The sequence below is a fragment of the Melitaea cinxia genome, chromosome 1, assembly GCF_905220565.1.
Source record: "Melitaea cinxia chromosome 1, ilMelCinx1.1, whole genome shotgun sequence".
NCBI lineage: Eukaryota > Metazoa > Arthropoda > Insecta > Lepidoptera > Nymphalidae > Melitaea > Melitaea cinxia.
Genome location: NC_059394.1, coordinates 6,488,699 through 6,512,606, shown reverse-complemented (window position 1 = coordinate 6,512,606; position 23,908 = coordinate 6,488,699). Strand labels below are relative to the sequence as shown.

At 32.2% G+C, this 23,908-nt stretch overlaps 1 protein-coding gene across 1 annotated transcript in view; it reads left to right on the top strand.

The window, feature by feature from the left end:
- The window catches only part of LOC123655905 (arfGAP with SH3 domain, ANK repeat and PH domain-containing protein), a 58,339-nt gene that overhangs the window by 15,983 nt on the left and 18,448 nt on the right, over positions 1 to 23,908 (top strand). The window contains exons 2-6 of the mRNA XM_045591653.1: positions 3,287 to 3,359; positions 6,874 to 7,022; positions 16,392 to 16,646; positions 21,058 to 21,303; positions 21,551 to 21,812. Of these exons, the coding sequence (XP_045447609.1) occupies positions 3,287 to 3,359; positions 6,874 to 7,022; positions 16,392 to 16,646; positions 21,058 to 21,303; positions 21,551 to 21,812 (985 nt within the window). The remainder of the gene's footprint in view (positions 1 to 3,286; positions 3,360 to 6,873; positions 7,023 to 16,391; positions 16,647 to 21,057; positions 21,304 to 21,550; positions 21,813 to 23,908) is intronic.

Genomic DNA, 23,908 nt, shown 5'->3' with positions numbered 1-23,908 from the left:
CATCTGCTAAACGAAGCGTGTTGCTTTACCAGCTGTTTCTTATACCAATCAAAACGTCTACTAAAAAGTTTGCTTATCTTGAAATATAGACTACTTATTTAATACACGATCAAAACGATACAAATGGACGACTATTCGGCCGTTGATATTATAGCCTATTAATAATGAAATTGTGTTTGCTCGCAAACGAAAAAAAAAAAACCGACTTCAACTAGGTACATCGACGAGTAATAAACGTAGATCGACGAAAAAATAGTCAAGTAACTACGCGTTATCAAAGATTACTCAAAAAGTAGTTATCAGATCTCGATAAAATTTATATGTGACCACATGATAAACATCAGCTTTTGATTAAATTAAAAATTATCGAAATCGGTACACCCAGTAAAAAGTTATTACGGATTTTCGAGAGTTTCCCTCGATTTCTCTGGGATCCAATCATCAAATCCTGGTTTCCTTATCACAGTACCAAACTAGGGATATCCCCTTTCCAACAAAAAAAGAATTATCAAAATCGGTACATCCAGTCGAATTGAGAACCTCCTCCTTTTTTTGGAAGTCGGTTAAAAAAAAGCTAACAAAAATATATAGCTACAATCGTACATATTCAATTACAATAGTTTTTGTTATTCACGGTTGTTATTATAAGTAGTTGTAAACAAGAAGACTTTTTTTTGTAAAAAACAATGTTCATAAACATAAATATAAAAATACACACCGAAATAGATTTAATGTTATATTTTGTATCATAGTAATACAGGATTATCGGCCGATGCCGAACATAATGTAAGAGGCAATCTGTTATACAATATGTATATTGGATATAGGTAGATTGGCATAAATAAAAGCCAAGAAAATTAACAAAACGTGATGGAAAAATGTTTTAGGAACCTAAATACTATTATGAGAAAAACAGTAGATTAAGGAAAATACAAGATTGCGCGAAATCCGAGTGACCGCATTGTCTAAAGCAGTTAACGTGCAAGGCAGGTATTCCCTGAACTGATGGCAAAAAGTTATTCGCAGCGAAGTAAGTCGGAGAAACACTTATGTACCGCGGATTGCGACTCAGGTATTTAGATGAAAGACCTAAGTGGTATGATTGCGTTTGACGCGACTGCGGTGTTTTTGTTGTGCGCCTTGATTAAATTAAACTAGATTAATGTTTTAATAACGCCTATCCTTTTTTGCGATTTATGTATGTATGTACTGGTTCATTCTTATTTTTTATCAACTCTTAAAGAAATTTTCTAAAATAAAAGGAAGTACTTAATATAAATGTTAGTTTATCGAATTAGTTAAATATTTATATAATAAGTTAATTACAAAGTAGAATAAAAAAAAACGAGTGTGCTTTCGACCAAACGACTAAAGTACAACTGAGGTAGGGCACAGCAGGAATTTCCTGCTCAAAATATGGAGCAGCCCGACTGGGGTTGTACCTCGACTTTACAAAAGACCACAGCTAAATAATACTGTTTTCAAGCAGAATTGTGTTCCTGTTGGTGAGTAAGGTAACCAGATGAGCTTCGGAGGGTTTTCGGGTCGGCAACGCGCTTGCGATGCTTCTGGTGTTGCAGGCGTCTATATAAGCTACGGTAATCGCTTACCATCAGGTGAGCCGAACGCTTGTTTGCTGACCTAGTTATACATTTAAAAAAAAACTGCACACTAGGCACGCACTGTGTCTTAGATACTCGAAACGTAACTCGATATGAGAGAAATAGAGAAAGAAAATGTGTGCTCCCACCTCTCTCTCTCTCCGTTCGCCTCGACCACTTTTCGTAACGCTCTCGTCACGCATTCACCAGCTTCCTCCCCAAGTCAAGCGTGCGTAAAGAAGTTTTACTTCAAAAACGAAACCAATATTCCACCCCTGTACCAGTGCCACTCACTATAGTAGGCTCAGATTAATAATAAACGTTTGTAATTATTTATTAATCGAAGATAGTAGTTATATAATTTAAAAGATTAGGTATCTACAAATTAACAAACCGACAGTGGACAGTATGATGTCAAGAAACGAAAAAACAAAGAAAACCACAAGGTGACGGGGCCGGAAATATCTGTTATGCATACATGTACATGTAAAGATGAATCAGAGGATTCTCATTTATTACAGACTTTTTCTGCAGATCCTTATAATGCATAAAACGAGTTTCATTTACCAAGTTATAAAATAAGAACAAAGATAAAAAATAGGTAAATCGTAGAGCACAATAGCAATTGTCTATTTGACCGTTTGTCGATCGAAATTTAGAACAAGACCGAGGATGGAACAGAATAAGATAATTATTTCAATAAGACCACCTATCGCTGCCTTGACAAATACGTTAACAATGGTTTTTGAAACTTAACAACATAAAAAGCTATGTAGTTTAAACAGGTAATTCAGTTGGTACGTTTAATAGTTAATTGTTTATACGTATGAATTTTATGACTCAGTAACAATTTTGTGGGCGGACAACTTTATAGTTTATACTTTATAGCTAGGTATAAAAGAATGTATTGTGTTGTTAAAGGCGTTACACGCTAGGCACAGCTCTTTATTTACAAAGTGTAAAGAAATGTGTTTTGTCCTAACGATGCAAGACGTTCGTTGTCGATTAATTTGAGTTTTGATTTTTCTTAAATTTTTTGTGATTAAATGCGAACAAATTTGCTATCCATAGTTGTTGCTTTACACGTATCTAACAGCAAATCAATTACACTGAAAACACCTGAAATAGGTGCGTTCAGTCAAAACAAAAATGAAATAAACAAACACTCTAATTTTATAATATGTATTTAGATAGTTATTAAATCAAGCGATAACGTATTCGAAACATGTAAAACTTCAATTGACTTCAACCACGACGCATAGGGTCCGTTGCATTTTTTAAGGTTCAGTTGTTCATATCCCCCTTGGCTTTGATAAATCGTTGTTTGTGCGACAGATGTTTGGTGCTCGAGTTGTATGGCTCGTGGATCCTATTGAAATATGTTCACAGAGAAATGACCGTGCTCCTAAAGAATGGGGTCAGGGACTCGCTTTTAGACGGAGTTTTAATCGCATTGGATATAATGTTGTTGCACTTATGTGCAAGCTTAAAATTGTAAACGTTGCTTTGTAAAAATAAAAGATGAATTTCAATGCTGATATATTAAACTGGATTTTGTACATATTCAATGATTATAAATAAAACTTTTATTATATAGAATGTAAAATAACTCTAAAGTAATTCTGAGTTCTTTTAAATAAATTGAGGCGTGTACAATTGTACATTCGGATGATTGTTTGTTACAGACTCTGGATTTCGACCGCGACGGCTTAACGAAACTCAAGAAGGCGATAAAAGCGATTCACAATTCTGGAAATGGTATGTTATATGACTTTTATTCCATATAGAAATAGAAGACGTCGTCATAAAGCCCGTCTGGGCGGAATCGAAGGTGGGGTATATTTTACCCGAAAATTAAATACTCTTTTCATTGTAGTATAATAGTGTCAAGGTTGAAATAAGCGATGATACTAAAATCATACAATGTGTTTAACAGCTGGTTGAACTTGGTCAATATTTCTCAATTCGCTTTAAGCATGTGTGACCAAAATCAGATGTCATTCAAAATGCAGGTTCTGGTGCTAGAGAATTTTTTTATTTTTATCAATACTTAGAGATAAACTCTATTTCGTTTATGCACGTCGTTTAAAAAATGATTTTTAAATTTTAGTAGTCGAGTAAAATACGAGTATACGTCTAACAAAAACATAATCTATATGTGAGATTTAAATGAACCGACGATGATCTTAAGTAAGACCGTGTCTAAAATATGTAGAAAACATTTGAGTGTTTATTTTAGTCTCGGTTGGTATGTCGAACTAAGTTAGGTACGGCACGACGGCACGGCGTCGCAGTATTCAAATGCCAGGCGGATAAAAACAGCTCTCTTTACGAAACAGTTTTAGATATGAGTTTAGGTTCGTGTTCCGTTAGACGACACAAAATTACTCAAAATAGACGCCGAGGATGTGTTATGAATAGACAGCGTTTAAATATACTCGAGGAATTCAAGACTGTGTAGGGTAAAGGTGAAACTTTTAACTTTATTACAATGTTAATGGAGAGCTTGCTTATGAGTCAAGGTTTGAACATTAAAACCATAGTAATGGATAGGAAGTTGTATGTAAAGATGTGTCTTTTACAAGAAACGTTGACGATATTTTTAATATTTTCATGAAAATGCAATTTTACTTAATCTACTGTAACAGAAAATATTGTTCAGCAGTTTTGTACTTCAGACGTAACTCTTTGTATTTAGACAATGTATGATAATTGTCTGAGTAATGAGAAGTTTTTTTGTAGTGTAAATTTCCTATAAAGTTTTTTTCCTTAGAAATATTGTTATATTTGATAGTTTTAAGTCGAGTCAATATCATTTACATAGATAATTGTGTTCGAGGTGCAAAACCTTTGGGTCATTTAATTTTTTTCTACGACCCCGTATTAAGGAATTTATATACGTTAGTCGGCAAAATATACGTTCATATCCAATTCAAAGAAAGTGCGTTCATATTCAGACATAGTATTGAATATGAGTACACATATCTGCGCTTTATATTCTGCTTATTCAATTCTGTGAAGTGTTTATTTATAAGGGTTGGTATAATTTAGTTCTGCTTGAATGAATAAAAGTTATGAATATATATTCTTAACGTTTTTTTTTCGAATTTGCTTTCATTTGTTATCCAAATTTTTGATGAGAAATTTAACTAAATTGATATAAAATATATCACTTGGTATAAACGATTTGAAATATAAGGTTTATAAATTTTAATATTTTAAATTATGGTTTCTAAAAAACTCCTTACTGCGATCACAACTAACATCTAGAAGAATCAAGAATCGATCGATTTACCATTTTAGATAGCAAAGTTTTAAGTATTTATTTGTAATTCCATGTTAGGCGAAGTGTATTTGCAAATTAAAATATCATTAATCCAAACGAAACCTTAACTCTCACTTTTATGATAAGTTCACAGCGTATAGGTAGTATGTCGGAGTTTATTGACTTTACAATTCCATCGCGTGCTAAAGTTTGTTTACTGCCTCCGAGTTGAACTGCGAACTGGTCGTACGGGTTTGGATTGCGCTTAGCCGCAACCGGCAAGGTCGCGCGCGCGCCTGCAAAAACAACCAAACAACCTCACACATTCTTATCTATATACCACATTAAATCGAATAAGTATTGCGTCAAAGTAAAAAAAAAAAGTTAACTTCTTTCGTCCACAATGATTACTGTACATCAAGTTCGCATTCGTTATTGGAATCGTTCCAAAAAGTTTTTCATATGTATATATCATCGCATCGTTCATGATAGTAAATGGCTCGGTAATGGGTTTATCGATGAGAACATTGTTATTTTGTATTGTACTGTTGTTATGATTGGAGTTGGGAATATTTCTTAAATTTGTTTACCATGTAATAAATTCCTGTGTGTATATTTGCGATTCTATACGCGAAATGTATGATGTATTTAAAATACGTTTCGGAGTTTTAGTGATGAGATCTTGGGATTATAGCTTTCATAACGTTTTATATGGCGCTTTCATTTTTATGGAAGACCTTCGAGCCTTCGTTTAGTCCGTACAAAGTGGTAGTGAAATGATTAAACGAACCCAGCGGAGAAATTGAAAGGCAGTCAGGCTCAGGTATCGTCATTTAATATTCAGAAAGCGTCCATAAGATAGGGCTAGCGAATGTGGACCTCGACACGGATCAACGTCGTCGTATCTCCTTACCGCCAACGCGATTAGACTTCTTGTACACGAAAGGGCTAACTAATATTCTAGATTAGATAACCCAGTACTGCAACTGCAGTAGTGGACAGTTATCATACATTACTATTCTTTAATTATAGCATAGTTGTATAATCACAATACAAAATTATTATATAAAGTGTGTTTGTGCAAAAATATTAATTGGGAATAGAATTTTGTTGAATGATTCTCGTTGTTTTCCCAAATTCAATGTTTATAACACAGGTTAAAAAAGAGAATGAAAAAACATTCTGGTGCTGCAACAAATTTCTGTTTCAACTTTCGGTAAACATTTTTGTCGTATAAAAATAACGTCACATTAAATATATTTTTAAGAATATCGTAAGTGAATTTTTATTAGTACTGGATTAATAAGATATATACCAACAAGCTAATTATTCAAATATCCAACGCTGTGAAAATGCTGTATCAAGTTGAGCAAGTTCCCGTGTACAATGAAACAAAGCCTGTAGCCAGTGTAATGAAATCCCGAGCTTAAGTTGAATTCGCTGTACTAGTCGTATGATGAAAGAAACCGACCTACAAATGCTTGGCTTAAGTTACTATCTCTCGCATTTCATTCCGTTTGTAGGATTAATTACTGCGTTGTGCGGAAAATAAACCTAGGTTTGAGATTAGGTTAATCAGATAATTCAGATTATAATGAAACAGTAACTTAATGTAAAACAATATGATTTCTGGTCTTTGTGTCTACATAAGTAGGCATAGGTTAAAAATTAGTTATGCAGAGTACCTTTTTTGTAATCAAATTTTTTTTTATTTTTAAATTGTTTATTGCTTTTTATTGCTTTTAGGCATGTGTGTATTCTGTATACCATTTCTTAAAATTAAAATCATAATAGTATATAATGCTAGCTGGCATCCTTCGGACATCTCGTGATATAAACTTGTCTATGTATCTATCTATATGTACTCATCAAATTTCTTTACAATCGGTTTAGTAGTTTTTGCGTGAAAGAGCAACAAACACATTCATTCAAGCCCACAAAGTTTCGTCTTTATAATGTTATTAACATTCTCTAGATGTGATTTAACAATATTATTTTATTTTTTAGCACACGTTGACAATGAGATGTACCTGTCCCGAGCGCTGGAGCGGTTGGGAGAGAACGCGCTCAGCAAGTACTCAGAGCCCGACATTGGTGCTGCATTCTTCAAATTCGCTGTCGTCACCAAGGAACTCTCGGCACTTATGAAGACGCTGGTTAGTATATTTATGTGACAATTCATAGCTAATTTTTCCTTAGTTATTAAGTACATAACTGTAAATTTAACTGTGACTGTGATTTCAGTGTACATGAAATATTACATACAAACATTATTTTAATTCTGTGCTTAAAGTACCTAAATGTTTAAAAATAAACATTAGAAAATTAAATAAGTTAAATTTTAAAAGGTTTTTTATTTCAGTTGTAATAATAAAAATAAGTTTTATGTATGTAGTATTTTAAACGAATATGATATTTCGTTAGACCTGTGTATACATACGTACATACATTCGTGTTGATAGTAGTTCGTGTCTGCATAAATGGCATTTGGTTTTCAATTTGCATATTACGTACAATCTGCCTGTAATATACTGACTTGGCCCAGTTCAGGCTTGTATACGTTATAAGCTGTAACGGTAAATTCGAATATTAAATATTTAAATTCGCGAAGTTTCATTAAACTAAAAATGCAAATTTAAATTTCTATTCAAGTAAAACTTAACAAGTAAGTGCTCTTGTATTAAAATAGTCAGCCATTTATTACTGAGAAAAGGAGCTAGAGTAATCAAGTGGGATCGTTTGCGAGGATGCTGCGAAAAGCGTCTCAGTAATGAGAAAATTTATTTCAGCTCGAGTTAACTTTCATAACGACAGTAATGTAATAACATGATAACTGAGTGCCGAATCTATTTAGGTAGCTCATCTAAATTTCGTAGGTACAATATACACTTGTATAATACTAGCTGACCTAACGAACTTCGTACCACCATTTTTTTTTCTGAATACATACCTATATATTTTTTAATTTTCTTTTATACAAACCTTGTCCTGGCAATAACGGGGACAAAAGAATAGTTATTCAATGAGGTGTGTTCGTTTGGAAACTATGGGCCTACATACATTTCGGCGAATAAATTGACCAATTCTAGTTCGGCCAAGAAGCATACGGCTCACCTGATGGTAAGCGATTACTGTAGCTTATTACCGGACGTCTGCAACACCAGAAGCATCGCAAGCGTGTGACCGACCCTACCGACAATGCCTCCAGGAGCTCTGGTCACCTTACTTACCACAGGAACACAACACTGCTTGAAAGCAGTATTATTTAGTTGTGATTTTCTGTGAGGTCTAGTTACTTCTCCAGTCGGGCTGCACCAGATTTTGCGCAGGATATTTTCTGTTTTATTTATATAGATATATTTTTTCATGTACTTTCATTATTGTGAGAACACCTATATTCACTCATCATAACATTCATAGCAACTCAGTCGTCAGTTACAAATCTCTTTTTAGCGATAATAAGGCAACAATTGTTTGTTTTTGTTTTATAAGTAATAATTTATGTACTTATTTCTTTACTGACTTTGATGTATAATACAATGATCGTCTTAGTTTTATGGTTTTTATTTTGTTCGTAATTAGAGAAAAGAAAGAAATGTCATATGTTTACCTCACGATTGACCCCGATTTTGTCGCTGTAGAAAGTAAAATTGTAATCGACTAAAGAATACAAAGAAGCAACCGGTACAGCAAAAATAGTGATGTACTTCTACAAGTATAAAATAAAAATTAAGGACATGTAAATAAGATAACGATAGCAATGACTATTGTCTACCGCAATTAAAGTCCATTTTCTTGGCTTTGAATTTTTATTTAAATTTTATGATTTCTTTTTTTTTGGAAACGATAAAAAATGTATATTTTATATGTTACAGTTAAAATAGAGAAGCTGAAATGCAAGTTGTCCAATAATGGTGAATTTTGAAATTTTAAATTAACATGGTTATTTTCATTACTAAACTTATTTAAAACGGGATATTCACCATATTTTTTATTTTTGTTCATGAGTTCGGTCAGATCAGTCTCGTGGACAAGACATTCGTAGATAATATCGAAATATTGAACTCAGCAAAAAAAAAAATAAAAAAACATGGCAAAAATCCCGTTTTTAATAATTATAGTGTTGAATTTTATGTCATAGACACCAATATTGATAGTATATCGGCAAGCAAATAACGAAATGAGCAATAACTACATAGCTTTTATGCATTTAATTTTCACCAAAATAATTGTGTTTACGTGTTCACACAAAATATCATTTTAGATTCCTGGGACAGAGATTGGTGTTTAAAGATTTACATCAATATTTATGGTTTCAAAAGTTTTAAAACTGATTCTGTTTGTCGTTATCATTACCGTTTATGATTAAAGCACGATCTTTATGACTCTTACGTACATGTAACTATTATCTTGATGAGAGTCCTTAACATCTTTGCAAAACGCTTGCGGTTAATGTGATGTTATAACGATTGTAGTATTCATATGAACATATTAACGGTCCATTTTCCTGTTGACGAGAAAAATATACAGCGACGTCATTAGTATTAAGTAATTAGTGGTCTTTAGATACTCGTACTAGGGTTTCATAGAATTATAATCGTATTTTCGAATGTACTGGTCGATCATTAGAAATCATTACACAGCATATGACAGTGAGAGCTACACTCTGTTGTATACATACAATTATCAACATAATAGAATCAGAAATTAAGAGATCCATAGAAAAACAGTTGTAACTGATATAGATTGATGGGGAAAATAATGCGTCAGACAGTAGCACCGATGGCCGTTAGATTCCCAAGGTTTTGGAATATCAATTTCGGATTGAAAAATTGAACTTCAACACCAAGGGTTACCAACTAGCAAATCTGAACCTCATCTAGGTTGACTTGAAAACTGCAAAGTAGAGCCGCTGGTTTCAGATGGCCTAAAACTGCGACTAATAAAGGTACACGCAAGATACCTATGTCCAAAACTGGACGAACCCATCCATTTGTCAAGACGACAACGTGAAAGATAAACGAGTTTTAATTAAAAAAAAGACAGTAAAAACGGCACCGCCCATTATTGCAGTTAAACGAAGTGACATTTTCATTGAGGATTATGCCAATGGTAATTAATAATAATAAATAATTAAAAAAAATATATGTTTCATAGCGCAAAAATAAATAAATTATATAAGCGTATCAAATATCTTCCATTCATATTGTATTTTATCAAGTAATCCGAGTCAGTCGTGAGCGGAAATTGTGTTATTGAGGGTCGGCTGACATCTTACGAAGCCTCTGAGGGAACGCAAAATGTGTTTCACTCTAAACGAAAGTAGATTGCCGCGTCCCTTCGCTTTGATGTGTATTTTTTTATTTTAATTTTACAAGCACGTGTTTCTGAATCCTTACTTGCACTTATAAATATTATTTTTTTATCAGTGGAAATCATTCTAGTAACCAGATAATGCAAATTAATCTAGATTTCTGCGTTTTAAACAACATTATAATCACAATAAACAAAATAGAAGTTATTTTCATTTTATTGCAACATCATTAAAATACGCGTTTGCCATTTACCTAGTACTAAAATCAATGTAGGTTTACGTTTATTTCGTAGAAGACCTGCGTGTAGAGATTTAGCAAGTTAAACGGTGATTGACTTGACGCAGACGAGGTGCGTGGGCGCACACAGATTATATTAACAAATAGGTCAGGGTAGCGATCAGACGACCCTGGATTGTTGCCGGGCGACGTATTAAGGTATCAATTAGATCATCGCAGATTTATATCTTCGTTTACCTTAGCACAATGTTGTGCTTCAGATCATTTGCCAATACAATTGTTTATAGGGGTTAATTATATAAAAAAATGCGCTATTTTAAATTTTATATCAGAAGTTTCATATGAGGAATTAGCTATATCTAAAGTACATGAAGAGTTAATCAAGGTATACAGAAGTAAACTACTACTTGAACCCGAATAATGAAAATTTACGTCAATAGAGAACAAAAAAAAAAAAATGTAAATACATACCTAGTTTTAATTTAATTCAAATAACTCAAGCAACCTCGTTCCAATTCTGCACTCCTCGTAACCCGGGAACTGCGCAGAATCCTCGCCCTGCCCTTGACACGTCGCAATCCTTTGTCCTTCTAGCCGTTTTCACTTTGTTACGTTTATCGTGCACCGAGTAAATTTTTTTACACAATAAATACGAACAAACGAGAGTTCGATATATTGTCTTTGAAACTTTTTGGAAATTACGGACAGGTTTAACACTGAAATTAAATGTATGTAATGTGTTTAGTTAATACTTTTTTATTAATTTACTGAATAAAATGGGATTCATTAATTGAAATTGTATAATTAATATCTATCTATATCCGCAAAGCGAGAGGCTCATTTAATAATATAGTCTATTCTACGTATTACTCAATAACACTCTATGTTACGTTCCGCGCGAGTGATCCCTGCGTTTTCTGGTCCGCTTCCTTCATTCATTCTTCTAAGACAGTCTCGAGAATTATTTGATTTGTTTTTTTTTTTTTTTTTGAGATTTTTATGGTACACGTTTTTGTGTACTTATACTATTTTTGTACGTTTAACTTTTCTTGTTTGTTTCGTGCTCGACTCGAAAGAATATTTATTTGAATTGTTTTAAATAATTATTTAAGAAAAACTTCTTCAAATACACTAACATTAATATTTCTGTCGTATACGATATAAGAGTACGCGACTTCTCTCGCAAAAAATGATTCGTTCCCTCTCCTAAAAAATATTGTTTAATATCGAGAAGAAAATACCTAGCACATTAACTAGAAGTGTAGACATTTGAAGTTTCATGCAAATTCATTTCATAATTCATTACTTTTGTCTAAGATGTATCTAAGATGAAGACAGTCACAACAATTTAAAAAAAAAAACTACACTTTTAGCTTTGGCATCGATTATTGAAAGTTTTGCCACAATTTTAATATGTTTTTAATGTCTAAAATTGGACCAGTTACAGATTTATTATAATAATAGTGAAGTACTGTCGTAAAAATTAAGAGTTTAGTATTATGATGTAATATGAAATGTAAAGTCACGCTAGACGCATATAAAAAATGATCTAACTGTTTGTTCTCTCAATCGTATTTACATAACTTCTATAACATTAAAATATGGAAGTAACCTTTTATTTTACGGTCTAGTTAATTTGGAATTGTAGGACAATAAGTGTTTTGTAAATTTTATTTAGATTTACTAAAAATGCAGGAACAAAGCTATTGAATGTTTTCGGTATTTAATTGTTGTAATGGATTCTTTGAATAAAAATAACTATATCAGATTTTGATGCTATGGTGGTAGCTTCTGTAAAATTTTGTTTTCACTAATCGAATCGCGTAATTTTATCTGATTTGTAGATGGTTACTGCTGTGATAAATATTATTCATAGAGTGAGATTATATTGCTTAAGATATGGATATGCATAAGGATCTAGCATAGATATATATTTATATATGATATAATTATGCTAAATTTCATAAAATCAGATGCTAGTTTTCAGTACATTTTGGGGTGCTTGCGGTTATACAAACAAACAGAAAAAATAAATGGAAACAAATAATTCTATTTTAATTATTGACCTCAATTTTATTAATGCAGTTTTTTAATAATGAGTAACTATGTATTTATTAATAACGGTTCAAAATTTCAACATTGTTATCGAATGAAATAAAAGGAAATAGTTTTTTTTTAATTATATCGCGTACAATGACCCCCATTTTTAAAATTAAATTTAAAAGATTTTGTAGGACAATACATTTTCGAGTTAAAATATTTTAATTTTTTATAATTTCTTTAAATTTTTATTTAAATAAAATTATATAGATTTAATTCATTAAACAAAAGGAATATATGTACAATAATGTTAACGTTTTGTTCTAACATCAGTCAAATGAAGAACTAAAGCGATCTCATGACAAGCAATTTACATACAATAGTCAAGAATAAAGCACGCGCGTGCTCTCAATTAGAGCAACGTTCATTGTTTCATTATCATTATATTATGTGGAATACATTCGCGTCGCACAAAAACCAGATACTACATTCTAGTGTTACGGTTTGTTACATAAGCGTATAATGTACTATCAACCTGCGTGGCTTTACCTGCCTATGACGTTAGTAACAACGCGACTAATTCCCGATTTTTACTTAAGTTGTGATCAGTTGTCATCATATTATAAATTATAATTATGTTTTTCTTTCTAAAATTTCTACATCAAATAATGTAATAATAATTATAAAAACATGTTACGGAATTTACAATAAATATTTCTTATTATTATTAACACGGTAAGCAAAGGTTCAGTAGTTTATTATAATACCCTTATTTTATTATAAAGTAAATAATTTACTAGATTGCACTTAAGTTGCACTAATTTTGCACTTAACACTACGAAAAATGATACGATTTTTCCGCTAGATAAAATTCGACGTTCAGAATATATTTCGCGAGTAATCAAGCGTGTTTATGACGTACTATGAGAATAGCGCGAGGCATTGTGTTCGAGATATTATTTAGATTGCAAGCAGACAAATACGTATACCGTTACCAGCAGTTTTGAACAGTCTTTTAAATAGAATCTGTTGATCGAATGTCGTTTTCGTTTTACTTAAAAATGCAGTCTCCACTCAAACAAAGTATAACTACACCTATTAAAATATAAGTTTTAAGTCCATTTGTGATAATTAATAAGATCCTGTATGCTTTCTAAAATTAGATTGTAAATAAACATTAGAATTTTCATAACTTGAAAATTTGAAACGCCGTTTCATTTGCATCATATTGTAATGCAAGATAATAACAGTGATTTAGACGACGAAAATTAGCGCAGAACATGTTATTTTTTTTTTAATTTCCTTAAAATGGAGTTTTTTAGTTCCGAGCTAAGTTAAAACTTTTTCTCTGGAAGAAAATTTTAATTATTTCTTAAATCAATTTGGACAGTGGCCAATCATCTTAGCAGTCGGTTTGTTAAGTTAGGTTTTGTTTTTCGTAAAATGAAGCTTTAATTTCAGATACGGCGTTTAACTGTCTAGCATATATCGGATTCCGTAACAGATTTTTTTATTTAATTTTGTATAAATATAATTTTGTAACATATTTCGCTTCATCGCTTATTCATAGTCGTTTGAAGGCTTACTATTGTAATTAAAGCTTTTTTTACGCTCGCCAAGAGCGTACCACTTGACATAAATTTTCTCATTCCCTTTTATTTTTTTACCACAAGTGCTTAAGTTGAATTTATTTTCTCAGTATCTTTTGTCTATTATTTTTTAGCTTCTGTAATCTTTATTTTGACTTATTACTAATTTTTTTCTTTTATTCTTAATAATTACAATTTCATTGTTTTAGGGTATATTGGTTTCTTTCGTTTAGACTCCGTGAGATCTATCGGCTATATTATTTTGAACCCTTGTTTTATTTTCGATCTTTCTCGTTTTCATGATTTAATAAGAAGAATCTACCACAAATTGTCGGTTACTCACGTTCAAATTTTATTGGCAACGTACATTTCACTTAATAAAATATTTACTGACTTTTCTTTTTTTAAAGCTAACTTACTAATGTTTCTCTTGTTGATTTAGACGTAAAAGTAAATTATAATTTATGTTTAAAACCTATACCTACAATAAAATCATTTATATAGTTTGGTAAACCTTTAAAGATATTTTTAAAAAATATCCTACAAGATTTAATATTTCTCATATTACGTTTATGTGCCTTTGTGTCTGAACCTAATATGTTAGTTAATAAGTTCATAGTAAGAATAACTTCTAACTACAATCGTTCATATCGTGTAGGGCTATTTACATTAGATAGGATCCATTTTACCAAAAAGGAGACTGCTTTTAGTAACTTATAGATCGAGTATATGTATAAGAGTTAAAAAAGGAATAGATATTTATTCGAGGTAAATTTTAAAAATAACCAAGTGATGTAATATGAAAATAATAATTGATACGTAACAAATTAATAATTTCGCAACAAGTTAAGTAATCTTTAAACAGGCTGACGACAACTTCCTGTACGGTTTATTAATTAGCGCGGTGTTCAATGGACTAGGATATTGTTCGGGAAGGGTTTCACTGTGACGACCCTTTCATCCCTCCGGCCCTTCGTCCCTCTCTCTGTCCGTGGCGCGTTCGCTCCATTGATTACACAATTAACCCTCGTTTTGAGAGATTCTCAATTTATATAGTAGTTTTTTTTTACAAAATTATGGATTGCTCGTACATGTTAAGAATATAGTAAAACGGTAAAATCTATTTGGAATGATGAGGTTAAGATATTTATTTTAAAAGTAATTGACCGAACATGGACTACTTTCTTATTTTGTTTGTTATTTGACATTTACTTAATTTATTTCTTTACGAATGTATAAAAACTTATTATACTAGATTTATATTCGTGATGCTTTAAGATAATCTATAAGCATGCCCCGCTGTTTCACCGAATTTAATTGGAGGAAAAACCGTACAAAAAAAAATTATATAGCCTTATTCGGTAAAGAGACCATCCAAACAACTACCATTATCTACAACTATCCAACACAAAAAGAATTTTTCAACTCGGGCCAGTAGTTCTCGAGATTAGCGTGTTTAAACAAAAAAAAAAAAAAAAAACTTTTGAGCTTTATAATATTAGTATAGATTAGCGATTACGGGTCACGGTTGATACTTGTACTCGTGTATCTAGGCACCATATATATGACTACATTAGGGTTGCCCAACAGCCATCGCTATTCAGCACGGCGAGCTTGCCGCCTATTCGGCCGGTGCATTTGCAACCAGGTGAAACATTCTAACAGAATGTGAAGCAATTGGGCGTATTATTGTGCTTCAAATTCACGACGATGGTCGATACTCGAGGAATGCAAATGTTTTGTAACAAAAACTAATTTAGCTATGTTACATTACGTTATAAAAATGATTTCAACTTTCCAAGAAATATTTTGGAGCGCATGCTAATTTTTATTGCTAGGAAAAGTTAAGCACATTTTGAACTTATATTTTAAAGGTTCCGTATCATTTACTTTTATTGTTCACGAGAATTTTATGTAACAATATTTCTTTTCAAGTATCGACTTATTACGGTTTTAAAGTTATATTATAAGCACAGAGGAAACGAACGAACAACAAAATATATAGTAATGAGATTAAGTAACATTTATGTAAGTGAAATAGTTTGATAAATTGTATATCAGTTATGCATTTGCATACTTAAATCTGCTTATTAAATTATAAAAACCAATATAAAATATTCGTTTTTAATAAAACTAGTTATTAAAAGTGGAATACTGTTTCAGTATAATCGTATGTATACGTTGAACATTAAATAGCCACTGCATTCTAGCGACAGAATTTATTAGTCATCGACATCATTAACCCAAATGCTGTATTCAATTACGTATTCATGTTTATAAAAAGCTGTTCACGGGTCGAATAACTTCTTTTTATTCATTATTTATCAAAGATTTTTGTCCTCAGATGCAAAATATAAACAACATTGTGATGTTTCCCGTGGACAGTCTCCTGAAGGGCGATTTGAGGGGAGTTAAAGGGGATCTAAAGAGGCCTTTCGATAAGGCGTCCAAAGACTACGAGTCGAAGTACCTGAAGATAGAGAAAGAGAAGAAATCTCAAGCGAAGGAAGCTGGTCTCATCCGTAGTGAGGTCACTCCAGCTGAAATAGCTGACGAGATGGAGAAAGAGCGGAGGTTGTTTCAGCTGCAAATGTGTGAGGTAAGACAAAATTATAGGTATACTAGTTGACGCCGCCAACGTTGTTTTGTCATATATGTTATTAACCCCCTTAATCCACCCCCCTTATAACTTAGATGTATGAAAAATAGATGTTGGCCGATTCTTAGACCTACCCGATATGCACACAAAATTTCATAAAAATCGGTTTCGGAGGAGTATGTTAACTAACCTTGTGACGCGAGAATTTTATATATAAGATGTACATATTTTAATACATGTTTTATTGGAATGTATTTGTGTCACTATCTATACAAATAAATGAAATTGAAGTGTCTCTTTGTAATATTAAAATAACCACTTTTTACTAAATGCATATGGATTTATACACGGTACATATACTAAAATAACATTTTTTTACAATTTTTGTCTGTCTGTCGGTTTGTTTCGGCTAATCCCTGAAACAACTGAACCGATTTTGCCGGGACTTTCACTGGCAGATGATGTAATAAGGAGTAATTTAGCCTACTTTTATTACAGAAATTTATTTATTTTATAACTTATTATTTTATCCTGCGCGAACTGAACAATAACTTTTTTGTTAAATTCCACGCGGACGAAGTCGCGGGCACAGTTGTATGTATATAAAAAGTGAGATAAAAGACTGATAGTTTTCTGTATATGTAGGTTTAAAATTTTACACTAATACTTAAAAAAGTTGTTCTCGTTTTATTTACTCGGCAATTAAGCTTTATTAAAGCAGAAAGTTTCTAAGTGAGTCGTCTTGTAAGAGCAGTTTTCGCAGAGAAATAGGTTATGGCACACAAAGCCTTTTTGTTGCTCGAACACTTTATTACGTTTAAGTTGCTATTTTTCAAAAGAATATTCTGTAGGGTAGGTATTTTTAAAACGTATTTTTTTTTTGTATCGGAGTGTTGTTTCAACGAACTCGTGATAATACTTGTAAGAGGAAACCTTGAAGAGTTCATGGTTTGTAGATGACTTATTATTGCCAGACCATTGCCAAAATCTTAGCGTTTTCAATACATAATAAGCATCTAAATACTGCCAGCGTTCGTATCTTACACACACCAATGCAATAGTAACAACCTTACAAGCATTCTCTTTTAAGATGTTAATTAACAATTAGTATATTAAGTACATTGATCATTTAATTTTTACAATTTTATTATATTATGTAAATTATAAAAATCGAATATAAAAATTAATATTTTTTATCTAGCTATCGAATCAAAACGAGCAGTAAATCTGAAATGTATTTTCTTTCATTCTGTAACAAAGCTTCCTTGACTAAAGCCCCTTTTGTTGAAACCTCATTGGATAGCATATTAAACACTTCAATAAGCCATCGATGATATATTAACTAAAGTATAATAATCAATCATGTTAATAGAAACGATATCTGGGTTATAATATTAGTGTATTGTATATGGACATCGGTATTTTTATTCGTTCCTAGTTTTCCGCCCTTAGCGTCACCCGCATGGATAATACTATTTTGGCTATTACGTTTTCTCCCATTAAAACATAGTGTATGGCACTCGGTGATAACGTAGCACTTTCCTGGTGAAAGAATTTTTAAAGTCGGTCAAGTAGTTATTTAGTTTATAAATTTATAATATTAGTAGGTATAGATATAATGTGTTATCACTATCACGGGCAGAGTAATGAACGCGACCTTTAAAATAAACGTTGTTACTCGTCCTACATATTATGCCATTGTCTTTTTTAATCTATAAGCATAAACAAATACAAGCGTTGTACAAGAGCTGTCATTTAATATTATCTCATAATTTATCGCTACTGATAATTTTACAAAAAGAAATTTAATAAAAAAAAAAAATGCTAATTACACCTATGTGTTTTTGTGGAATTGTTATATGTATATTTTTTTATTGAAATATTATAAAAAAATAATGTGTAGTGTAAGTTAAGTGGGTCCTGAGAAAATGCTATTCTTTTTTGGGACAAATTGCATTCAATTCCTCTGTTACTGGGACTTCCATAAATTACGTTTGTTATTCAATATTACGAATATGTAAAAATGTGTAAGTTATAACTTTTCATGTTGGTGTTTTAATATAAACAGTTTCCAAATGTTTGCTGAAACTGTAGTATATCGTGATTCCCATGTGTCGTTGTCATCAACCGGACTGGTAATTGTGGTCACAAATACCGTTACTCGCATGAGACTGTCACACTGCGAAAACAAATTTTACAATACTGTAAGCTAAACAATGTACACGTTTTGTTCCACTTTGTACGAAGTACGAAGATTTTATTAGTATCTGTACACACATGCATACCGTGTACATATGTAAACGGTACAAAAACAACCACAAGTTGGAATATCAAAACAACAAAGGTCATAACAAGGCCTTTGACAATTTGACGACGATTGTAATTTATATTTAACAGTTTGTTATTTCGATTATGTCTTTAAATTGCTTGCAGACAGCTGTACGAGACGTAAGTATTGTGCCAATTCTCGTTGCACTTAAAAACTTGTGTCAAGTTTTGTACAGTTGAAAGAATGGACGATTCAAAGATACATAGGTATAGCTGGTTGGCAGTTTCGAAATCCACGTCGCTCCGGAATGCCAAATGTCTGTTCCTCGCTTATCTATGACCATTAAAGTATGTGTCTGTAAAACGTTCGGGCATTACTGCACTGTGCCAGCCTTAAATTGATTGCCCGGCTGTACTCATTAACGCTGCAGCTTTATTTTATTTATGTAGATAAAGATTCAGTTTACATTACAATGCAAACGAGAATGGAAATTACGTATTCTTTTTCGTTTTTAAAATCAAAGTGCAGTTAGTTGTGGTTTGATTGCAACTGAAGTTAGAGAAAACCTGCTTTTTGTTGAACTTTCGCGCGTTTTTGTTTTTGGAACGTTGAGTTAAATTTTTGTTTTTAACCGAATCAAAAAAAGAGGAGGTTCTCAATTCGACAAATTTCAAGCGTTATAATTAATAAATAATAGGTAATTATGAGGATAACTTTTTCCTTGGTGTACTGATTTTGATTTTTTTTCTTTTCTTTGAATCGCAAGCTGGTGGCATTTAAATTTTAGCGAAATCTGCAGATTTTTTTTTGAATTATCGTTAATAATACGTATTTAAATGATTATTTTTTCGACCAACTACTTTAGATTACTTATCGATGTAAGTTAAAGTCATTTTTTTCGTTTACAAACAAACATTATTTCTTTACAATATTATTTTATTACTGACAATGAAAAGGAAATATAAAGCTAGTTTAGTTACCACACAGAATGGAAAGAGTTTTAACTTTTTATTATGTAAATGATACCGGTTTTAATAGTTATATTTAATAAAACGATACTTGTGACATATATAATAATGACAGAGTTAGTTACTACAAACAGGTAACGGTTACCTTTCGAGGGAACCTAGTGTGACGCTGATGTGCGCCGCTGACTTCATTTCCTGATGAGATTTGATCATTTGCCTGTATACTGGAAACATGTCGAAATTCTAAATTAAATACAGTTTTTATACAATCGTTAATTTACCTCAATAATTATATAATATCAAACGAAACCGGATATTTTTTGATAATGTATGCCATCGCAATCGACCATTACATAGAAAAAGTACATATTTAGTCCATTAAGTGGTAACTCATAAGTAATTTAAATACCACAATGCGGTTGCGGTGCAGTAAATAATAAAGGAAAGGTAAAGGTTTTAGTCGGTGCGGTACTGTAGCGTCAGGTCATCGACCGGCCTTGCGCCGCGCAGGGCCGCTGCCGAGCCGTCTTGACCCTAGCTTTGTTCTCTGTTCCACCGTGAACAAACTCCTGGTTTCGAATAACCGTAATCCCCAGCCCACGCGTCTGCAGGACTCGTTAACTTCTTGCTTATAACGATCGGTCACGTATCTGTAGATATGATTATGTATCATTACTATTTGTAGACATTATTTAACGGTATGTATCATTACAGCCTATACAGTCCACTGCTGGACATAGGCCTCCACAAGTTTACGTCAAAAATAACGTAAACACATGTGTTTTGCCACGGTATGTATACTACATATATATTTAGGTTCACTTTATTGGCAAAACAGTTAAACAAATGACAACAAAACAAATTTTATGATATAGTCTACGAAACAGGCGAGACGCCAAGACAGTTGGGCAAGGTCGTGTATTATTATTGCTCAACTTCGAAATACAAATTCGGATCTACTACGGTACGAAGCGCGTACGCGTGCGTCATCAGATATAATTTTAGCTGCGGAAGGGCGAATAATTTGCGTGTTTCCACAGTGCGATTCCCGCTCAAGTTGATCCCGACGCGTGATACCCTGATGCGGTAATAGGCCCACGCGCAGCTTACGGCGTCTCTCCGTCTGGCTCCGTTCCACATTTAAACGAATAGTGATTTAAAATAATTGTTCCAGTACCTGATAAAGTTCAACGAAATAAAAACGAAAAAAGGAATCGAGCTCTTGCAGCACCTGGTGGAGTACTATCACGCACAAACAAATTATTTTCAAGATGGTCTGAAGACGATCGAACACTTTGGAGTATATGTTGCGGATCTGAGTGTCCAATTGCAAAAAATTAGGCAGCAACAAGACGACGAGCGACGGCGGCTTCTAGAACTGAGGAATATGTTACGAGCTGCTACGCCACAAGACAGAGAGGTACGATTATTAATTTTTATTCTTACTCTTCATTATTAATTTTTAATGTACAAAACGTTGCTAATCTTTATCACTGTGACTTCTATCGAAAGCTTATAAATATCTAGTAAAATAGATCACTTAGGAATCCTTTTAAGGGATTATGCCATCTTTGTTACGAGTGCTAATTGCATTAGTCGTTTCTTTGTTTTATAAAGAGCGTACATAAGTCTTCCGTCGTAATGGTATTTTACGCTTTATCGATTAGGCCGCTGCGGCTGTGGGCGGGTATTCGCTTCACCAATTACAAGGCGACAAACAGCATGGTGTGACACGAAGTGGATATCTTCTTAAGAAGTCGGAAGGGAAAGTGAGAAGAGTGTGGCAGAAGAGAAGGTGCAGGGTCACGGCGGAAGGTTTCCTGGACATCTTCCACGCTGACGAGAACAAGATTCCGGCCAGGGTTAATTTGTTGACGTGTCAGATAAAAGTCGCCGCAGAGGATAAGAGGGCGTTTGATCTAGTCTCATGTGAGTAATCTTATGTACTAATAGTTGTATGCGGTGAAGGTCGCACTGTAGTTGTCTTTCCATTTCAATGTTTTAAAAAATAATGCTAGTTTAATGAAGCAAAGACTAAAAATAAACAGATATTTCAACAAGTATCTACTAGAAATATTATGGAATTATTATTTTTATGCTTTAAAATTCTAAAATGCGAAAATTACATTACACAGATGTATAGATCTGCTCGCAAAAATTGTATTTAAAAGAAAACATTTGGTTTTTTCATGTCTATCTAGGCTGTAGGTATTCGGGCGCACTAAACACGGGTTTTCCCGTTTAAGTCCCGATTTCGCGGAATTCCGGGATAAAAGTACTTATATGTATATGTTGCTCCACAACCTCCTCTATCTTCTAGTGAAAGTCCCATAAAAATCGATTTAGCCGTTCCAAAGATAAGCCCGGACAAACAGAAAGAACAAAAATTTATAATCACCTGTTTGTGTTTTTCTATCGTGTTAATATCTATATGTATACACTTGATAAAACACAGTTATTTTGAAAGCACAGAGTGACACTTCAATTTTATTAATATATACGAATGAATGTGAGTATATATACATACATATACAATACAAATATCAAGGAGCCAATGTCGAGTTAGTTGTGCGTCATTATAGATTTCCCCAAAGATTAATTATTATAAATATTACAAGAACTAACTCGACCTAATTGTAACTTTTTAATATTACTGAAAGACGTTCTCATTTTAATTTTCGTTCTATATAATCAGCTATTAAAACGAGTTTTAAAGTAATATTCGTAACGTTTTATAAAAGTAAAAGAAATTTATGAATACATTAGTATTTCAAATACTTTTAATTTATTTTTTAAACTAACTATTTTTTGAAAATGCTTTTAAAAGATTGAGGTTAAAAATTATTAAAATTCATAAACGAGACTGAGCTAGAAATGGAGTTCCGTGTACTTGTACTAGTGGCTAGGACATATTAGTTGGGTATACAGATATATAATAGTGTAATGAAAAATAAAAAGTCTGTCAACTACTGCTATATTTTTTATACATCAACCGCGTGTTTTTCATTTGTGTAGTTTCTATTTGTCTAAATTATTTTATATATGTGTATGTGTATTGTATTAGAGTAGCATTGATATGATTATTTGAGAGATAACATATTGATTGTTATATAATGTTTCCGATATGATTATATAATTTTTTAACAAGATTAATATCGTTACCAAAATGCTACGATTATGTTAAGCACGAGTAGTTCGCTTGATATTTGATCCATTGATTCTTTATAAAATTTAGCAAGATATCATCTGTATGACAAAATTACTATTATACAAATAAATCATAGATTTTTTTTTAAATACGTTAAAAATAAACTTCGTTAAAATAAGACAAATGATTTTTATTATAATATATATTTACTCGTATATACATATAATTTAGATTTATATAAGATATTACTGTCAAATGTATTATTTACACTTAACAAGTATTAAAGCATCGAAAGTCGTTTAAACTAGCGCTCTACCAATGTAAAAAGAGATTGATAACTACGAGAGAGCCCATAAAAGCCCGCGCTGTATTTATTTAGACGTGGGATACTCTAAGTATTTATACGCAGTTGACATTTGCGAATAAATATCATACGTACAAAGTGAATTTAAGCAAGAGGTATTTAATTAAACCGCATATACTAGGTACATGTCTCTTCTTAGATGTTTACCAAAACTAGACAAGTAGAGTCGTTAGTACAGGAACGACGTAGGTTTTTATTTTCTGTCAGATGTAAAATGAAGCACTTAAGGATATTTAAAAAAAAAAATTAGTTTCAAAATTGATAAAATAAATACAACAGATTAACTATTTAATTTTACACCATTATTTGTTTGTTTCTTTAAATCATTGACTAAGTTATCTTTATTTATTTATTCAGTGCGACAGGTACAATACTGATAACAGTTCTGTAACAGATAAGAAACCTCATGATTTTTTCGCATTTGTCTCGCGAGCGATAAGCTGAGTACATTTTATTTGCGTTATATTTTTCCCGTATTAAAATCACGTGGTGCTCTACAAATAATTATGCATG